The 17,777-nt window shown below is 53.7% G+C and overlaps 1 protein-coding gene across 1 annotated transcript; it reads left to right on the forward strand.

The window, feature by feature from the left end:
- The first annotated feature begins 6,666 nt into the window (after positions 1 to 6,666).
- LOC127586560 (transcription factor Sox-19b-like) lies at positions 6,667 to 8,657 on the forward strand. Its single transcript, XM_052044607.1, has one exon. The coding sequence runs from the start codon at positions 6,756 to 6,758 to the stop codon at positions 7,479 to 7,481; it is 726 nt and encodes a 241-aa protein (XP_051900567.1). The 5' UTR covers positions 6,667 to 6,755; the 3' UTR covers positions 7,482 to 8,657.
- The last annotated feature ends 9,120 nt before the right edge of the window (positions 8,658 to 17,777 follow it).

Here is a 17,777-nt window from a genome sequence, read left to right on the forward strand (position 1 = left end):
CAGCAGAGGAGGCCGAGGCCGGACATATCAGTGATAGTCTGGGAGGGGAGTTGAAGTGACCGGCGACGGGGAGATGTAGGTCGCGGTTATGGACAGAGACGGTCACCCAGTCTGCCTTTGGTCTCACCGATGTAGAGGAGGCCACACTTGGAGCACCGAATGCAGTCGATGATATGAAGGGAGGTGCAGGTGAATCTCTGCCTCACCTGAAAGGACTGTTTGGGTCCCTGGATGGAGGTGGTGTAGGGGCAGGTGTTGCACCTATGGCAGGGGCAGTGGAAAGTTCCTGGGGTGGGAGCGGGATGGGTGGGGGGGGGGGTTGGGGGGAGTGAACTAGGGAGTCGCTTGGGTGAACTAGAGTTGTCACGTTGCTTGGTTAGAAACGTGGTTAATGGGATCTTGCTGTGCATCAACTAGTTTCATTGGCACTGTGCAAGGGCCTCTGCATTGAGTTGATTGGTATTGGTTTATTATTGTCACTTGTACTGAGGTACAGTGAAAAACTTGTCTTGCAAACCGATCATACAGGTCAATTCATTACACAGTGCAGTTACATTGAGTTAGTACCAAATGCATTGAGGTAGTACAGGTAAAAACAATAACAGTACAGAGTAAAGTGTCACAGCTACAGAGAAAGTGCAGTGCAATAAGGTGCAAGGTCACAACAAGGTAGATCGTGAGATCAGAGTCCATCTCATCGTATAAGGGAACCATTCAATAGTCTTATCACAGTGGGGTAGAAGCTGTCCTTAAGTCTGGTGGTACATGCCCTCAGGCTCCTGTATCTTCTACCCGATGGAAGGGGAGAAGAGAGAATGTCCCGGGTGGGGGGGGTCTTTGATTATGCTGGCTGCTACACTAAGGCAGCGAGAGGTGCAGAGAGTCCAAGGAGAGGAGGCTGGTTTCCGTGATGTGCTGAGCTGTGTCCACAACTCTCTGCAGTTTCTTGTGGTCCTGGGCAGAGCAGTTGCCGTCCCAAGCCGTGATACATGTGGATAGGATGCTTTCTATGGTGCATCGGTAAAAGTTGGTGAGTGTCAAAGGGGACATGCTGAATTTCTTTAGCCTCCTGAGGAAGTAGAGGCGTTCCGTGACAGAAGGGGTCAGACTGACCAATGGACAAGCACCACCCATGGACAAGAACGTCTCCAGTAAAAGGAGGCCACTCGTCCCCTCGAATTCTGGGCACATCTCCAGCAAGGGGAGGCCATTCCATCCTGGGCCAACATTCCCCAGGGCCTGTGCTGTCCCACCCCCCCACCCAACCTCTTCACCCTGCGTCCGCCCCTCCCTCGCCTCCCTGCTGTGGTGGGACTGAGGTCTGGGCTTTGGGATGTGGGCCCTTATTTCGGTCGGGGTCTGAGCCCCGCCACCCCTGGTCCCACCCCCCATCTTGTCTGTTTGTTGTTGACCAGCTGTGGGCGAGTGGTGTTAGGCACCGCCCCCCCCCCAGGCCAGTAACCTGCCGGACACAACTCTCAACGGGAAAGGGGGGGACTGTTAGAAAATCCAATTGGATCAGAACAACCTGCAGCTCTTCCCTGTTGGAGATCATGAGATATTTGTGGCGGTGGGGGGGGGGGGGGTGGTGACAGGGAGGCTGTCAGGGAGGGAGGTTTCAGGGAGAGACGGAGGGCAATGGGGAAATCCCTCAGCTCCAGCGAGCCGGAGGACTGGGAGTGGAGTGGTTACACTGGAGAGACCTGGCAGCATTGTTCATTCATTTCAAGGGGTCTAGAACATAAAAGCAAGGATATACTGCTGAGGCTTTATAAGCATGATCTCAGGAGTGAAAGGCTTGTCATATGAGGAACGTTTGATGTCTCTGGGCCTGTACTCAATGGAGTTTAGAAGGATGAAGGGGGGGAATCTCATTGAAACCTACTGAATATTGAAAGGCCTGGATCGAGTGGACGTGGAGAGGATGTTTCCATCAGTGGGAGAGTCCAGGACTAGAGGGCACAGCCTCAGAATAAAGGGACATCCCTTTAGAACTGGGATGAGGAGGAATTTCTTCAGCCAGAGGGTGGTGAATCTGTGGAATTCGTTGCCACAGACGGCTGTGGAGGCCAAGTCATTGGGTGTACTGAAGGCAGAGATCGATAGGTTCTTGATTGGAAGGGGGTTGAAATAAATTTAGCCATGATGGGCCGAATGGGTGAGGGGTGTGTGGGTGGGGGGAGATGGGGAGGTGTGGTCACCAACAGCCAGGTTCTGAGGACACACCAGAGACTGCAGATGCTGGAACCTGGAGTAACCCCCAATCTGCTGGAGGAACTCAGTGGGTCGACCAGCATCTGTGGGGGAGGAACTGTCAGGACTCCTTCCCTGCACAGACGCTGCTCGACCCGCAGAGCTCCCCCAGCAGACTGTGTGTTAACCTGTTCCTACCGGTGTCAATAATCGGAGCAGACGAGTTGCTAATGTAACCGATTCAGAGGCGATTAACGAGGAGCCGGTCAGCGGCGTTAGGGCGAGGCGGGAGCTGATGAGATCCCAGGAACGGTGTGGTTGGTCAGCGGGGAACGGGTTACACGACACGGCGCCGGACAGTCGGCTGCGGCCAAGCGACGCACGGCGTCCACTCGCTGCCCAGAGGAGGCACTGACTGTGGAAGCAGACTCTAATCCGAGAGGGTGCCGCACAGTGGGACCGTCGGGGGCACCAGCTCGCCCACCCTGTCCTGAGGAACTCTTTCGGCGGGAGAGTTTAGGGTTCAACTGTGGCTGCAGGAGACCCTCCCATCCCCACCCCCATCAACCACACCACCCCCTCCCCATCCCTCACCTCCAACCCTCACCCCTCGCCCCCACCCCAACCCCTCACCCCTACCCACCACCCTCAACACTGTGGCTTCAGGAGACCCACCCCACCCCACCCCTCCCATCCCCACCCCCTCCCCCACCCTCCCAACCCCCACCTCACCCCTCACCCCACCCTCCCTCCCACCCCTCCCCACCCCTCATCACCCACCCCACCCCCTCCTCACCACTCACCCCCTTCCTCACCCCTCACCCTCATGCACAGCAAGATCCCAACCCCTGCCAGATGCTCCTGCCCCGCGGAAGGGAACATTCACTTTCCTTCCTTTGAAGCCTTGGAACAAAGAATTCCCGGGAATGCGGTTGTGAGTCTTGGATCTATCGATGCTGCCCCCTCCCCCTCCCCTTCCCCCTCTCCCCTTCCCTCCCCCTCCTCTCCCTCCCCCTCCTCCCCCTTCCCCCTCCTCTCCCTCTCCCCTCCCCCTTGCCTCCCTCCCCCGCCCACAAACCCTTTGCCCTGCAGCGAGCGGACTCCGCATTTATGTGAACGCGCTCCCGGGGTGGGTGCCCCGCACTGGCGTTTGCCTGGCCGGGTGATTGACAGCCTCCGTCCGGGACCCCATTCATCGTCTCCCGGGCAACGGCACCGGCTGCAGCCTCACCCAATCCCCTGCCCGGGTTTTAATGATGGCTCCCACCCAGCAACTCAGGGGGTGGGGGGGGGAGTTTGTGTTTGGAAGGCGCAGGGTATTACAGGGGCTCCTGCAAGTTGCAAACACACTAAAGGGTCAGAGTCAGTGTAAACCCTTCAGTTTAATCCTAAATACACTGCTGGCAGCTGCAAACCCTGGTCAAAATAAAACACTTCATTCCCTGGAATGTGGGAGGTTGAGGGGTTTATAAGATCACGAGGGGTGGAGACAGAGTGAAAGTACAGAATTTTGTCCCAGGGAGGGGGATAACAAGAGGGCAGAGGTTTAAGGTCAGAGGAGAGAGATTTAAAAGGGACGTCAGGGGCAGCTTCTTCACACAAAGGGTGGTGCGTATTTGGAATGAGCTGCCAGAAATAGTGGTTGAAGCGGGCACATCAGCAACGTTTAAAACCCATCCAGATAAGTCCATTGGTAGGAGAGGTTTAGAGGGCTATGGGCCAAACGCGGGCAGGTGGGACCAGCTCGCTGGGCAACATGGTCGGCATGGATGAGTTGGGCCGAAGGGCCTGTTTCTGCGCTGTATCTATGGCTCTGTGAGGTCGGGCAGCATCTGTGGAGAGAGAAACTGCCTTGTTTTTCTCTCCAATTCTGAGCAAGAGTCTGCAACTTGTCAAAGTACGTGTGCACCAGTACATGCGTACACAGCTACATGCATGTACAGCTACATGCATGCACAGGTACATGCGTGCACAGGTGCAATGAGAAACTCTGTCACTGTGTGAAATTCACCCTGCAGAACGGGACCCTTCACTCCCCAAGGGCACATCGTCCTGGGGACGGCGTCTGACCCCACCTCCCTGTCAGCCTTCACTTCCCCTCCCCCTCCCCTTCCCCCTCCCCCTCCACACTCCACTCCCCCCTCCTCCCTCCCCCACTTCCCCTTCCCCCTCCTCCCCTAATCCCCTCCCCTCCCCTCCCCCTCCAATCCCTTCCCCCCCCGCCCGCAAATCTGAAATGTAATAACAGTAACCAAGTGCCCCCCCCACCCCCCGGTGCTGGCCATTCCTCACCCAGGGGAGACACTTCTTTCCCCAGGGAGGGTGAAACTCCCCCCTCACCCCCCAGGAGGGACAGAGGGTGAAGGCGGGAGTGAGTTTAAGGGGAAGCTGGCGAGGAGGAGAAATGGTCCAGCAGAGGAACAGACCCTTCGGCCCACCATGTCTGTGCTGACCACGATGCCGAAGTAAACTAAACCACATCTGCCTGCCCGATCCACACCTCCACTCCCCGCATGTTCATGTGTCTAACAGCCTCTTAACCCCCTCTATCGTATCTGCCTCCACCCCCACCCCTGACAGCCCATTCCAGGCACCCACCGCACTGTGTGAAAAACGCCCTCCTCGTCACCTTTAAACTCCCCCCCTCACCTTAAATACACGTCCTCCAGTGTTGGACGTGTCTACCCAGGGGAAAAGATTCTGACTGTGTATAAACCTTTATCAGGTTAACGTTAACTCTCTCCCCCACCCCCAAGGATGCTCAACAGGTAACAGACTACCCAGGACATTCGGCCCGCACCGGGAGAACTGTCCCCAGTGGTCAGGGGTGGGGGGAGAGGCAGCTTGGAGGGGAGGTTCCACACTCAGCACTGCCCCTCCCACAGCGCGGTGCTCCCTCAGCACCGCCCCTCCCACAGCGCGGTTCTCCCTCAGCACTGCCCCTCCCACAGCGCGGTGCTCCCTCAGCACCGCCCCTCCCACAGCGCGGTGCTCCCTCAGCACCGCCCCTCCCACAGCGCGGTGCTCCCTCAGCACTGCCCCTCCCACAGCGCGGTGCTCCCTCAGCACCGCCCCTCCCACAGCGCGGTGCTCCCTCAGCTCCCCTCCCTCAGTTCAGTGCTCCCTCAGTGCTGCACTCAGCACTGCCCCTCCCAAGGTGTGGTGCTCCCTCAGCACCACAGGCAGGCCTATAGTGATGAATCTGGTTGGGGAGAGACCTTTGTTTCCAGTGAAGAGTTTAGATAACGGGATGCTCGTTAGTGTAGACTGACCCCCAACATTACCAACAACAAGTATCTGTGACTGTTCCGTGAGGTCGGGGAATCGCTCGGGGGGGGGGGGGGGGGTTTGGCGTCTCGCTGATGATTAACTTGTCAGTTCCAACTTCCCAAACTGCCTCAGAGTGGCGAGGTCCTGTTGGAACTAATTCTGAGGAGAGACCACACCTCAGGAACCCTGCACACCACTAGTTTCCTGTGGCAGAGATGAACTAGCGCAATCCCAGGGGTAAAGGGGGCTGAGCCAAGGGGCAGGGTGAGGCTCAGGGTGAGAGGTGATCCCACTGACCGACGTGAGGTTCTGAGGGAGTGGACATCGTGATTGTTCAGTGATGTTACAGGGAGGAGGAGGGGTGTAGGGGCCAGAGGGGGTCACAGAGATGGGGAGAGGTGGAGGGGCCGGAGGGGGTCACAGAGATGGGGAGAGGTGGAGGGGCCAGAGGGGTCACAGAGATGGGGAGAGGTGGAGTAAAGAGATCGGGAGGGGAACTCAATGGAGGAATCTGAATGTGACAATAAATCCAGAGGCTCTGCTTCACCGGGATGGGATGAGGGTCAGTGGGCGCAGTGTGTGTGGTGGATGGGTGTACACGTCAGAACTCGAGACAGAAATGTTTTACTCCAGTTCTACCTCTTTCCTGTCTCTGAATTAAATCGTTTTACTACCAGCAGCCAGAATTCCCCCTCCCCTCCCTCCCCCTCCAACTCACACTCTGTGAGCACACCCTGGGGCAACCTCCATGTCCGATGCCCCCTGATGTGAGGTCTGGTGGAGCAGGTTTTCCCTTGGAGAGGGTTGTGTTCCCACCGCGTCTGCAGCAGACGTTTAAAAACTGGTGGAAGGGCCAGAGGGGGTCCCAGATATGGGAGGGGTGTAGGGGCCGGAGGGGTTGACAGACACGGGGAGGGGTGGGGGATCTAACAGATAGGGAGTGGGGAACCGTGCAGGAATCTGGACTGAGGGTCAGTTTACACTGACTGTGGGGTGGGGTCGGGGGGGGGGGGGGGGAGCTCAGAGACCCACTGAACCGGCGTGAAGCCCCCACCTTGTATGTTAATGACGGGGCGGGGCAGGATGACATCATCACACGGGGTGGGCGGGGCTTTGGACGCTGATTGGCTGCCGCGGCTGATTAACCTGTATAAACGGCGGTGCCGGGAGTCACCTGGACTTGAGTTACTTGTCTGCCGGAGATGTTCGGTGTCCTGGACCAGCAGCAGCAGCCCGGCCAGCCCAGCCCCGGCGCCAGCCCCAAGGTAGAACTGGACAAGGTGAAGCGGCCCATGAACGCCTTCATGGTCTGGTCCCGGGGCCAGAGGAGGAAGATGGCCCAGCAGCACCCCAAAATGCACAACTCCGAGATCAGCAAGCGGCTGGGAGCGGAGTGGAAGCTGCTGAGCGACTCGGAGAAGCGGCCGTTCATCGACGAGGCCAAGAGGCTGCGGGCTGTGCACATGAAGGACTATCCGGATTACAAATACCGGCCCCGGCGCAAGAGCAAGGCGCTGGCCAAGAAAGAAGCCAAGTTCCCCCTGGCCGGGGGAACACTGCGGGCGCAGGGACCCTGCGGCAGCCTGGCCGGGGGAACACTGCGGGCGCAGGGACCCTGCGGCAGCCAGCGTCTCGACTCCTTCGGCTGGGGCTCCCCCGGGGGGTTCGCGACGCTGCCGCCCGAGCCCCTGGCTTACCAGCCGCCGCCGGCCGCCCTCCAGCCCCGCTACGAACTGCAGTACCCGCCCGCTTCTCAGCCCTACCCGGCCGGGTCGTCGCCCTACAGTCTGCCGCCGTCCTACCGCCCGCCGCCCGCCTCCCTGCCCAAGAGCGAGGTATCGGCAGCGACGCATGCGCAGACGCCGGGGGCCCCGCCAGGGGAACTGCGCGACACCATCAGCTTGTTCCTCCCTGGCAGTGACGGGCAGGAGCTTTTCGGCCACAGGAGTTATCACCCCCTGCCTCAGCACTACCAGAACGTCCCGTTGAACGGCACGGTGCCCCTCACGCACATCTGACCGGAGATAAGCAGGAACGGACTCGGAAATACTTCTGGAAGGAACTTTTTTATTCACTGTATATATGTTTATATATATTTTGATTTGAATTCCTCCGGAGTTGGGGGGGGAGTAATTTTTAAACTTGTAATGAACTTTTTAAGGAATGAGTTTTAACGTTTTATACTCCCAGCTCTGGGTTCCCAGGTTGCAGATAGAAGGTAATGTGTGTGTTTTTTTTAAGAGGTTGTGTGTTTTTTTTAAGAGGTTGTGTGTCTTGTTCAACTTGCCCAACTCCTACTTTCAGGACCAGGTTTATCACGGGGAGGGGCCCATTTGGCTCCCGTGTGATACTTTCATCTTAATCGTTTATTGGGCGTCAGTTTTATCAGCATATCCAGATAGCTACCACTTCTCCGCGTGGTTTTGCCAGTTACAAACGGGGATCTTGTGTTATTACCGTTCCAACCGCTCCAGTGCTGACAACAAGGGTTTTTTGTAAATTTTGTATTGCCTGTTTATCTAATGCTTTCTGGGAGAAACAGCCCGGTGTATAACATGGGTCAAACCGGCTGCACTGCAGACAGTTGGCCCCACGTATTATTTTAAAGTGATGTACAGGTTATTTCTGTTCTAACGCAGTAAGTGCGTGCAGAAAACGATAATATCTCCTTAGGTTGTACAGTATTTATCGATGTTTGTGCAAGGCGTTCCTTGCACGTGCGCCCGATCAGTGGTGGGTTTGGAACTGGTTGTACAAGGAGTGTAAACCGGTGTGACCGAGTGCGCCAGAGGTCCTGTGGCGAGTGGGACGCCACTCCGCTGGTAAACAAGCGACCCACTCGCCGACTGATTCTGCAATTTCCACCTCGCTGTGTGGTGGGGCTGAGACACGTTAAACAAATAATTTTGGTTTGTGGTTTTAAAACTAGTTCCTGGATCGTTTTACGGACAGGACGCGGGCTGTTTGTAACAAATAAGTTGTAAGTTTAAGATTTATTGCCTCATTCTGCAGGGGGAAATGATCAGTGTTTAATTGTTAATCCTATCTCTGAGACCCCCCCCCCCCTCGTGAAATCGCCTTGTGTTAACAAAAGGTTTTACTAACCTACAAATCGGTTGGATTCTGAGGAGAGTGCTCCTCTATTTTAGTGGTTGGGGAAAGTTTATACATTAAAAACTTTTCCCTTTTTCTGATATATTTGAACTTGTGGTTTATTGCTCGGCGCACTCTCCTGTAGAATTCGTCAGTTCTCGTGTCTTCCATACTTTTAAAAATAAAACCTATTTCTAAATTACTGGAAGGTCAGAAATGAGTGTTCGACGCTCCGGTGAGTCTGTCAGGCTCCAGTGTCTGTGCCATCGAATTACTTCTGGCCGAGTGGTCAGTGGAAGCAGGTTTATTTGAATTTGCAGAAAGGGGAATTGGGTGGATTTACACTGTGGGCGTGGTGCTAATGGTTGGGGCCCGGAAGACCTTTACTGTCACGATAGTCTCAAACCAGAACGATCCGGAGCAAAACCATGGATTTCTCTCACTTTTAAATTTTTTCTTTAGAACCCGGGGTGGGTGGGAATGGTTCGATTTTAATCTTGGTGTCAGAAGCTCATTAAACGGGGGAGCTCGCAGCGCCTGCACTAACATTCGCTGGTGGGGAGCCGCATTGTGAAGTCAGTCATACTGTTTTAACATCACAATCGGTGTCCTGAAGAGTCTGCGGTAATCTACACACTTTGTGGGGAAACCCCTTAACGTGGGTTTGGGGAAGGAGTGGATTATGTATCTGAGTTTCTAAATATTTAAGGATTCGCTTGGGGCCCTCCCTGTTCCAAATTCTCACCCCCTTCCTGCTACAAGTGGCTCTATGTTAACTCTGCAGATGCTGTGAATTTTCCCTCCAGTTTCCCCAGACGGTCAGTTTTGCCTTTTTTAAAATCCTGCAATCTTTTCTCTCTCCTCCACCGCCCCTTTCCGCTTTCGCCCGTTGCCTGTTCCCTGACCCGATAAGTCAGTCGGTCCCCACTGACCTCTGAGAGATACCGGACTAGAAACACTCAGCAGGTCGGGCAGCGTCTGTGACGAGAGGACCGGGGCTCGTCACACCTGCAACGTTCAGCTTCTCCCCACTGATGCTGCCTGACCCCTCGTGTGTCACGGGTACATCCTGGAAACGGGCCCTTCGGCCCATCCAGTCCGTCCTGACCGTCAGCCACACCGGTTCCTTCCCACGTTCCCATCGGTTTCACACGCACACTGATCTGCCTAGTCTTTGGGATTTGGGGAGAACGTACACACTCCACATAGACAGCACCGGAGGTGGGAATCGAACCTGGAGCTGGGAGGCAGTGGCTCTACCCGCTGTGTCACTGGGCTGTCCCCTGTTTCCAGCATCTTCTGTTTGTACTGCAGATCTCCAGCATCTGCATAAGTGTTTTGATGTCCACATTACCTCCTTGCTCTTGCCTCAGTTAAGGGAGCTGAGGATCCCATGTTTATACAGACACAGTGGAGGGAGGGGCTGATCTGCCCTAGGTGGTGCTGGACTTCTCCAGAGTCAGAGCTGCACTCACCCGGGCAGGTGGGGAATTTTCTGTCGCACTCCTGATCTGGAGAAGCGCAGGCTGATTAGGGACAGTCAGCATGGCTTTGTGAGGGGCAGGTCGTGCCTCACGAGCCTGACTGAATTCTTTGAGGATGTGACAAAGCACATTGATGAAGGTAGAGCAGTGGGTGTGGTGTACATGGATTTTAGTAAGGCCTTTAAGGTTCCTCATGGAAGGCTTATTCTGAAAGTCAGTAGGCATGGGATCCAGGGAAATTTGGTTGTGTGGATTCAGAATTGGCTCACCCATAGAAGACAGAGGGTGGTGGTAGACACAGCGTATTCTGCCTGGAGGTCAGTGACCAGTGGTGTTCTACAGGGATCTGTTCTGGGACCCCTGCTCTGATTTTTATAAATGACGGATGAGGATGTGGAAGGGTGGGTTAGTGCGTTTGCTGATGATACAAAGGTTGGTGGTGGTGTGGATAGTGTAGAAGGTTGCTGTAGATTACAACAGGATATTGATAGAATGCAGAGCTGGGCTGAGAAGTGGCAGATGGAGTTCAACCTGGAAAAGTGAAGTGATACACTTCAAGAGGTTGAATTTGAAGGCTGAATACAAGGTTAATGGCAGGACTCTTAGCAGTGTGGAGGAACAGAGGGATCTTGGGGTCCATGTCCATAGATCCCTCAAGGTTGCTGCGCAGGTCAATAGGGTTATTAAGAAGGTATATGGAGTGTTGGCCTTCATTAGTCAGGGTATTGAGTTTAGAGCCATGAGGTAATGTTGCAGCTCTATAGAATTCTGGTTGGACTGCACTTAATTGTTCAGTTCTGGTCACCTCATTTTAGGAAGGATGTGGAAGCTTTAGAGGGTGCAGAGGAGATTTACCAGGATGCTGCCTGGATTAGAGAATGCATTTTATCCTCTAGGTTGAGCAAGCTGGGACTTTCCTCTTTGGAGAGGAGGATGAGCAGTGACCTGAGAGATGTACCAGATAAGAGGTGTAGATTGAGTGGACAGTCAGACTTTTTTCCCAGTGCAACAATGGCTAACACAAGGGCATAATTTTAAAGCAATTGGAGGAAGGTATAAGGGGGATGTCAGGGGTAAGTTTTTTTCCCCACAGTGGTGGGTGTGTGGAACGCACTGCCAGCAGAGGTTGTGGGGGCAGATACATTAGGGACATCTAAGAGACTCTTAGCCCACATTTCTCTATCATTCATGTGTCTATGTGGGAGGGAAGGGTTAGATCTTAGAGCAGGATAAAATGTTGGCACAACATTGGGCTGAAAGGCCTGTAATGTTCCATGATCTGAGGGTCCCCAACTCTTGCAGCTACAGTGTTTCTGTGGCTGGTCCAGTTGAGTTTCTGGTCAGCAGTGATCCCCAGGATGTCTTGGGGTGGTAGAGGGGGAAATGTCGATGTTAGGTGGCTGGATTCTCTCGGAGATGCACTGCATGGCACATGTGGCATGACTGTCAGTGGACTAACACCAGTGTCCTCTCCTGGACCAGATGCCAGCACAGGGTCCTGATGACACGGGCTTTGTCCTGACATCAGACTCCTGAAACAGGTACCACTCTGAGCTGTGTCACAGCAAGAGGAAGGATTCATGAGCTTTTTAGGGCTCCCCTTGGGGACAAAATAACCTTGGGTCTATTTGTCCTATCTGGATACATCATGGCTTGATATGGCAACTGCTCTGCCCAGGACTGCAAGAAACTGCAGAGAGTTGTGGACACAGCCCAGAGCATCACAGAAACCAGCCTCCCCTCCATGGACTCTGTCTATACTTCTCACGGCCTTGGTAAAGCAGCCGACATAATCAGCCCTTGCCCACCCCAGATGTTCTCTCTTCTCTCCCCTCCCATTGGGCAGAAGATACAAAAGCCTGAAGGCACGTACCCCCCCAGGCTCAAGGACAATTTCTATCCCACTGTTATAACTATTGAACAGTTCCCTAGTATGATAAGATGACTCTTGACCTCACAATCTACCTCATTATGACCTTGCACCTTATTGTCTGCCTGCACTGCACTTTCTCTGTAGCTGTGACACTTTATTCTGCATTCTGTTACTGTTTTACCCTGTACTACCTGAATGCACTGTGTAATGAATTGATCTGTATGAATGGTGTGCAAGACAAGTTTTTCACTGTACCTTGGCACACATGATGGCAAACCAATTCCAATGCATAGAAACCCTGTGTAAAGAGAGGGGTGCACCACTTCTTCTCTCCCCCCCCCCCCCCCCCATGATGATCCCTGTGGGTCCACAACAAGACCTCAGGACTGGTGTGAAAACAAGCCTCCCTCCGCGCCCAGGGGCTGCCTGAAGAAAGGCAACTTCAGTGACTATAAACCACTCGTCCATTAAACAGGCCACGGTTGTATTTACATGTACACACGCAAAACTATTTCCTAAAGCACCCAGACTGTTTACTGACAGCTTAGGCTGTACCTATGGTCAAGTTATATTGCCAGTAACTACTGTGAGTGCAGCTGTCAGTGAGCTACAGTGCTGGTCAGTGATGTTACTGGTAGCGATAGGGGAAGAGGCAGCAGCCTCATGTCAGACTGCCATCAGTGAGGTACACAGCAGGAAACAATCCTATGCGTGGGCAGCAGTTAGTGGTCTCTCTCTCCCAGATGATGTGCACCCACAGGTGCTGGTGTCTGGGTTGGACGTCTCATTGCCCTAACACAACAGGAGGGTGGTTTAACCAACCAAGAAGCCTCTTTGTACCCTCCTGCCAGCCCACGCTGCTGCCCCTAACCTTGGATATATTACACTTGATCCAAGGCACCTATATGGATGGTAAGCCCCTCCACACATCCCTGTGGGAACCACTGACAATATGTCCTCCACACAGAACTGGCCTGCTTATTCCTCTCTCCTACCCACACGAATTTTGTTTACCAAGCTCTTGTGTGGCTCCTGATCACAGACTTGGGAAGCCCCTCCTCAGCTGGCACTTGGAGTCTGTGCAGGGAGATCTTTCTACAACTTTATTCAACAGTGGCCAGACCACAGCCAGAGCACTGTGTGCATTTCTGTTCACCACACTGTAGGAAGGAGGTGACTGCACTGGAGAGGGTGCAGAGGGGATTCACCAGGACGTGGGGGGGGGGGGGTGTGGTTCTCGGTTATAAGGAGAGGTTGGGCTTGTTTTCCCTGGAGTGCAGGTGGTGCTGATAGAGGTTACAACATTATACAAGTTACATAGTGGGAAACCTTTCCCCGTGGCAGAGGGGTCAAGGACCAGAAGGAATGGGCTTAAGGTGAGGAGTGAGGGGGTTAAAGGGGATCTGGGGAGGAATCTTCTCCCCGGTGGGGGGGCTGGAATCTGGAATGCACTGCTTGAAGGGGTGGTGGAGGGGAGAGACACTCGCAGTTAAGAATTATCTTGATGAGCACTTAAGGCATGTAGTCTTCAGACCAAGTGCTCATCAAGATGGTCGGCATAGACATGATGGGCGGAAGGGCCTGGTTCTGTGCTGTACAACTCGTAACTGGTTCACCCTTATCTATCCTGCATGTTATGGTGTCAAAAAACTCCAAGACTTTTGTCAACACGATTCCCCGTACAAATGGGCAGCCCCGATGAGGGGTCTTGGACTGAAACGTTGACTTAGAACATATAACAATAAGGCCCTTCAGCCCACAATGTTGTGCCGCCCTTTAAACCTCGCCTAAGACTATCTAACCCCTTCCTCCCACATATCCCTCTATTTTAAATTCCTCCATATGCTTATCTAGTAATCTCCTGAATTTAACCAATGTACCTGCCTCCACCACCGCCCCAGGCAGCGCATTCCACGCCCCAACCACTCTCTGGGTAAAAAACCTCCCTCTGATATCTCCCTTGAACTTCCCACCCATTACTTTAAAGCCATGCCCTCTTGTATTGAGCATTGGTGCCCTGGGAAAGAGGCGCTGGCTGTCCACTCTATCTATTCCTCTTAATATTTTGTGCACCTCTATCATGTCTCCTCTCATCCTCCTCCTTGTCTATTTCATAGACCATAAACACAGAACAGAACAGGAACAGGCCCTTCGGCCCACAGTGCTGTGCTGAACTAATTAAACTAGTAATTAAACACCTAACTAACTGAGTCCCTTCTGCCTACTCAATGTCCACATCCCTCCATTCTCTGCACATCCGTGTACCTAAGAACCTCTTAAATGCCTCCATCGTATTTCCCTCCGCAGACTCTGCTCGACCCGCTGAGTTCCTCCAGCAGCTTGTTTTTTTATATGATTCCCCTGACCATTGGCCCATGGAGTCGATGCCAACTCACAGCAGGGTCCCGACCCAAAACATCGACTGTTCCTTTCCCCCCAATGATGCTGCTCGACCCACTGTGTTCCTCTGGCAGACTGTGTGTTGCCACAGCACTTCCCTCTCCCCACTGATCTTCCGTGTGACACAAGCTCATTAACTTTACCACTCACACACTAGGAGCAAATTACAGCGGCCAATTAACCCACCAGCACAGACCTTGGGATGTGGGAGGGAACCGGAGCACCCGGGGGAAGCCCAGTCGGTCACAGAGAGAGCGTGCGAACTCCACATAGACACAGTGCTGGAGGTCGGGATCAAACCGGGGTCTCTGGTGCTGAGGGACGGTCGTTCGACTGGCAGTGCCAACCTGGTTATTGGTAAAACGTCAACTGGAGGGTGATGGGTCAGAGGGGAATGAGCAGTGGCAGATGTGTGGGGAGGGTTTACCTACAACATACAACAGTACAGTACAGGAACAGGACCTTCGGCCCACCGTGTCTGTGCCAAACACAGTGCCGAATTAAACTAGTCGAAATTTATGGTCCATGTGTGCACGGGTGCAATGAAAAACTTACTTGCAGCAGCATCACAGGCACATAGCATCAGATAAGCAGCATTCACAAGAAAAACATAAATTATACACAAATTTTACAAGAAAGAACACAATTAGAACACAGTGGAAAGTGATTGAAGTGGTCACAGTGCAGACACGAGATTCTGCAGATGCCAGAATCTGGAGCAACACACAAAGTGCTGGAGGAACTCAGCAGGTCAGGCAGCATCCATGGAGGGAAATAAACAGTTGACGTTTCGGGTCGAGACCCTTCATCAGGACTGGAAAGGAAGAGGGTAGAAGCCAGAATAAGAAGGACATAGTGTTGCTAAACTGTAGTGAGTAGGGCTGTGCTGGTTGGTTCAAGAAGGCGGCACCCTCACCACCCGGGACGTGCCCTCTTCTTGTTACTACCATCAGGGAGGAGGTACAGGAGCCTAAAGATTCAACGATTCAGGAACAGCTTCTTCCCCTCTGCCATCAGATTTCTGAACGGTCCATGTGCCCATGAACACCTCGTTATTCCTTATTTTTGCAGTATTTATTAATTTTGTAATTTCTAGTAATTTTTTTACCTTTGCACCGTACTGCTGCCTCAAAGCAAATTTCACCACATATAAGTCAGTGATAATAAACCTGATTCTGATTCCTCTCTTGAAGCTGGTGGTGTGGGACTTCAGGCTTCTACCTCCCTGTATGGTGCCTGCACACGATCCACATCCCTCCACACCCTGCATGTTCATCTCTTAAACACCACTGTTATACCTGCCTCCACCACCCCGGCAGCCCGTTCCAGGCACCCACCGCTCTCTGCATAAAAAACCTGCCCCGCACACCTCCTTGAAACTTTCCCCCTCTCACCTTAAATACACGTCCTCTAGTATTTGACATTTCTACCCTGGGGAAAAGGTTCTGACTGTCCACCCCATCTCTGCCCCTCAACATTTTATGAACTTCTCTCAGGTCTGAATGATTGAATGTGTTGTAATGTTCTGCAAATCACATCACTCACGTCCCCCCTCAGAGTCAGTGGATTGGAGGTGTTGGCTCAGCCCACACTGACACAGAGGGAAGGTCATTAGTCCCTTGTTACCATGGATAACTGCATCGTTAACGGGTGATCAACACACACACGTCAGCTGCCCTGTGAGTGTCATTTGGTGACTCAGCCTATTGATCAGAGGGAGGCCGGAGGGAGGCCACGGTCACAGCTGCAGATGGGAATCTCTGGACCGCTGGAAGAGCCACCAGTGAGAGAGCTCAGAGCTGGGCCCACCAGCGCACAGCAGGATGCCACCAACGGTGCTGTGAGAGTGAGCAGATAGGTGATGGTGCTTGAAAGGTGAAAGGGGGAAAGTCCAACATTGCCCCCTCCCCACTAACCCACACCCCCCCCAAACACCCGAGCCCACCCCAAATGCCCTCCCCACAAACTCAGAAGCACCACCCCATCCCCATCAGCTGCAGTCTCGCTGGTTCAGACACACAGACCACCCCCTCCACACATTCTCCCTCACACACACCCTCTGGCACAGACGGACACACACACACACACACACAACCTCTGGCACAGACGGACACACACACACGAGAGGGGAAGAAGAGAGAATGTCTGGGGTGGGAGGGGTCTTTGATTACATCAGCTGCCTTCCTGAGGCAGTGGGAAGTGTAGACGGAGTCAGCAGAGGGGAGGTGATTTGTGTGTTGGACAGGGTTGGGGAGGTGTGAGGGTCGGGGGGGGTGAAGGTCAGGGGGTGAGGGTCAGGGGGGATGAGGGTCAGGAGGGTGGAAATTTCCTCAGCCCCAGTCCCCAGCAAAGCAAATCCTTAAATAAAAGCACAGGAGGATGCAAATACTCAGCAGGTCAGGCAGTGCCTGACCCTGTTTCTCTCTCCACAGATGCTGCCGGACCTCCTGAGTGTTTGCAGTATGATCTGTTTTTGGGTTGTCAGCGTTTACAGGGGGTCCCAGAGAGTGTGTCGGTATTTACAGAGGGTCCTGGGGAGTGTGTCGGGATTTACAGGAGGTTCCCGGGGAGTGTGTCGCTATTTACAGAGGGTCCTGGGGATTGTGTCAGTATTTACAGGAGGTTCCTGGGGAGTGTGTCAGTATTTACAGGGGGTCCCATGGAGTGTGTCAGTATTACAGGGGTTCCCTGCACACTCGTTTGTATTTACAAGGGCCATCCAAGAGTCTGCTTGAAATGATAGACATCCCCGTGAGTTGGTCAGTGTCTACAGACTGTCTCAGTGTTACCACACCAAGAGGAAGAGGAGACACTGTTGAAACACTGCAGGACTGTGAGTGCTACGCTGTCATTGTGGCAGCTACCACCGAGAACTGGTGTGTGTGGGCCGTCAGCGTCTATGGGACTGTCCCCCAGTGAGGGTCAGTGTGTGTGTGGACTGTCCCCCAGTGAGGGTCAGTGTGTGTGGGACCCGTTCCCCAGTGAGGGTCAGTGTGTGTGTGGGGGACCCGTCCCCCAGTGAGGGTCAGTGTGTGTGTGTGTGTCTGGGACTGTACCCTGGTGAGGGTCAGTGTGTGGGACCTGTCCCCCAGTGAGGGTCAGTGTGTATGGGGCCCGTCCCCCAGTGAGAGGGGACAGGTTACTGACAGCTCAGGATGCCATCAATCCTTGGCCACTAATTGACGTCGAGGCAGCTTGATCAGGGAGAGACAAACCTTCTCTTGCCAACACCCCCCCTCCCATCCCATGACTGATAACATCTCCCAGATCTACCCAGATCTATTATTAGCTGAATGAGACTCCCGGCCTACCTGGCGAGATCGAGCGATAGTGTCCAATTCACGTCATGTTCTAAATGTCAAGGCAGCTTCCGATGCTCACCAGCGCTCACATTTTGGGTCTGCCCACCTCTAGGTACCTGAACCTCTCCGCGGCTGACACACCCCTGGGCTTGCACGCAGGTT

Source organism: Pristis pectinata, chromosome 37 (genome assembly GCF_009764475.1).
Source record: "Pristis pectinata isolate sPriPec2 chromosome 37, sPriPec2.1.pri, whole genome shotgun sequence".
Taxonomy (NCBI): domain Eukaryota; kingdom Metazoa; phylum Chordata; class Chondrichthyes; order Rhinopristiformes; family Pristidae; genus Pristis; species Pristis pectinata.

Excerpts from the sequence above, each read along its gene's own strand:
- LOC127586560 (XM_052044607.1), top strand. The coding sequence starts at position 6,756 with ATGAACGCCTTCATGGTCTGGTCCCGGGGCCAGAGGAGGAAGATGGCC.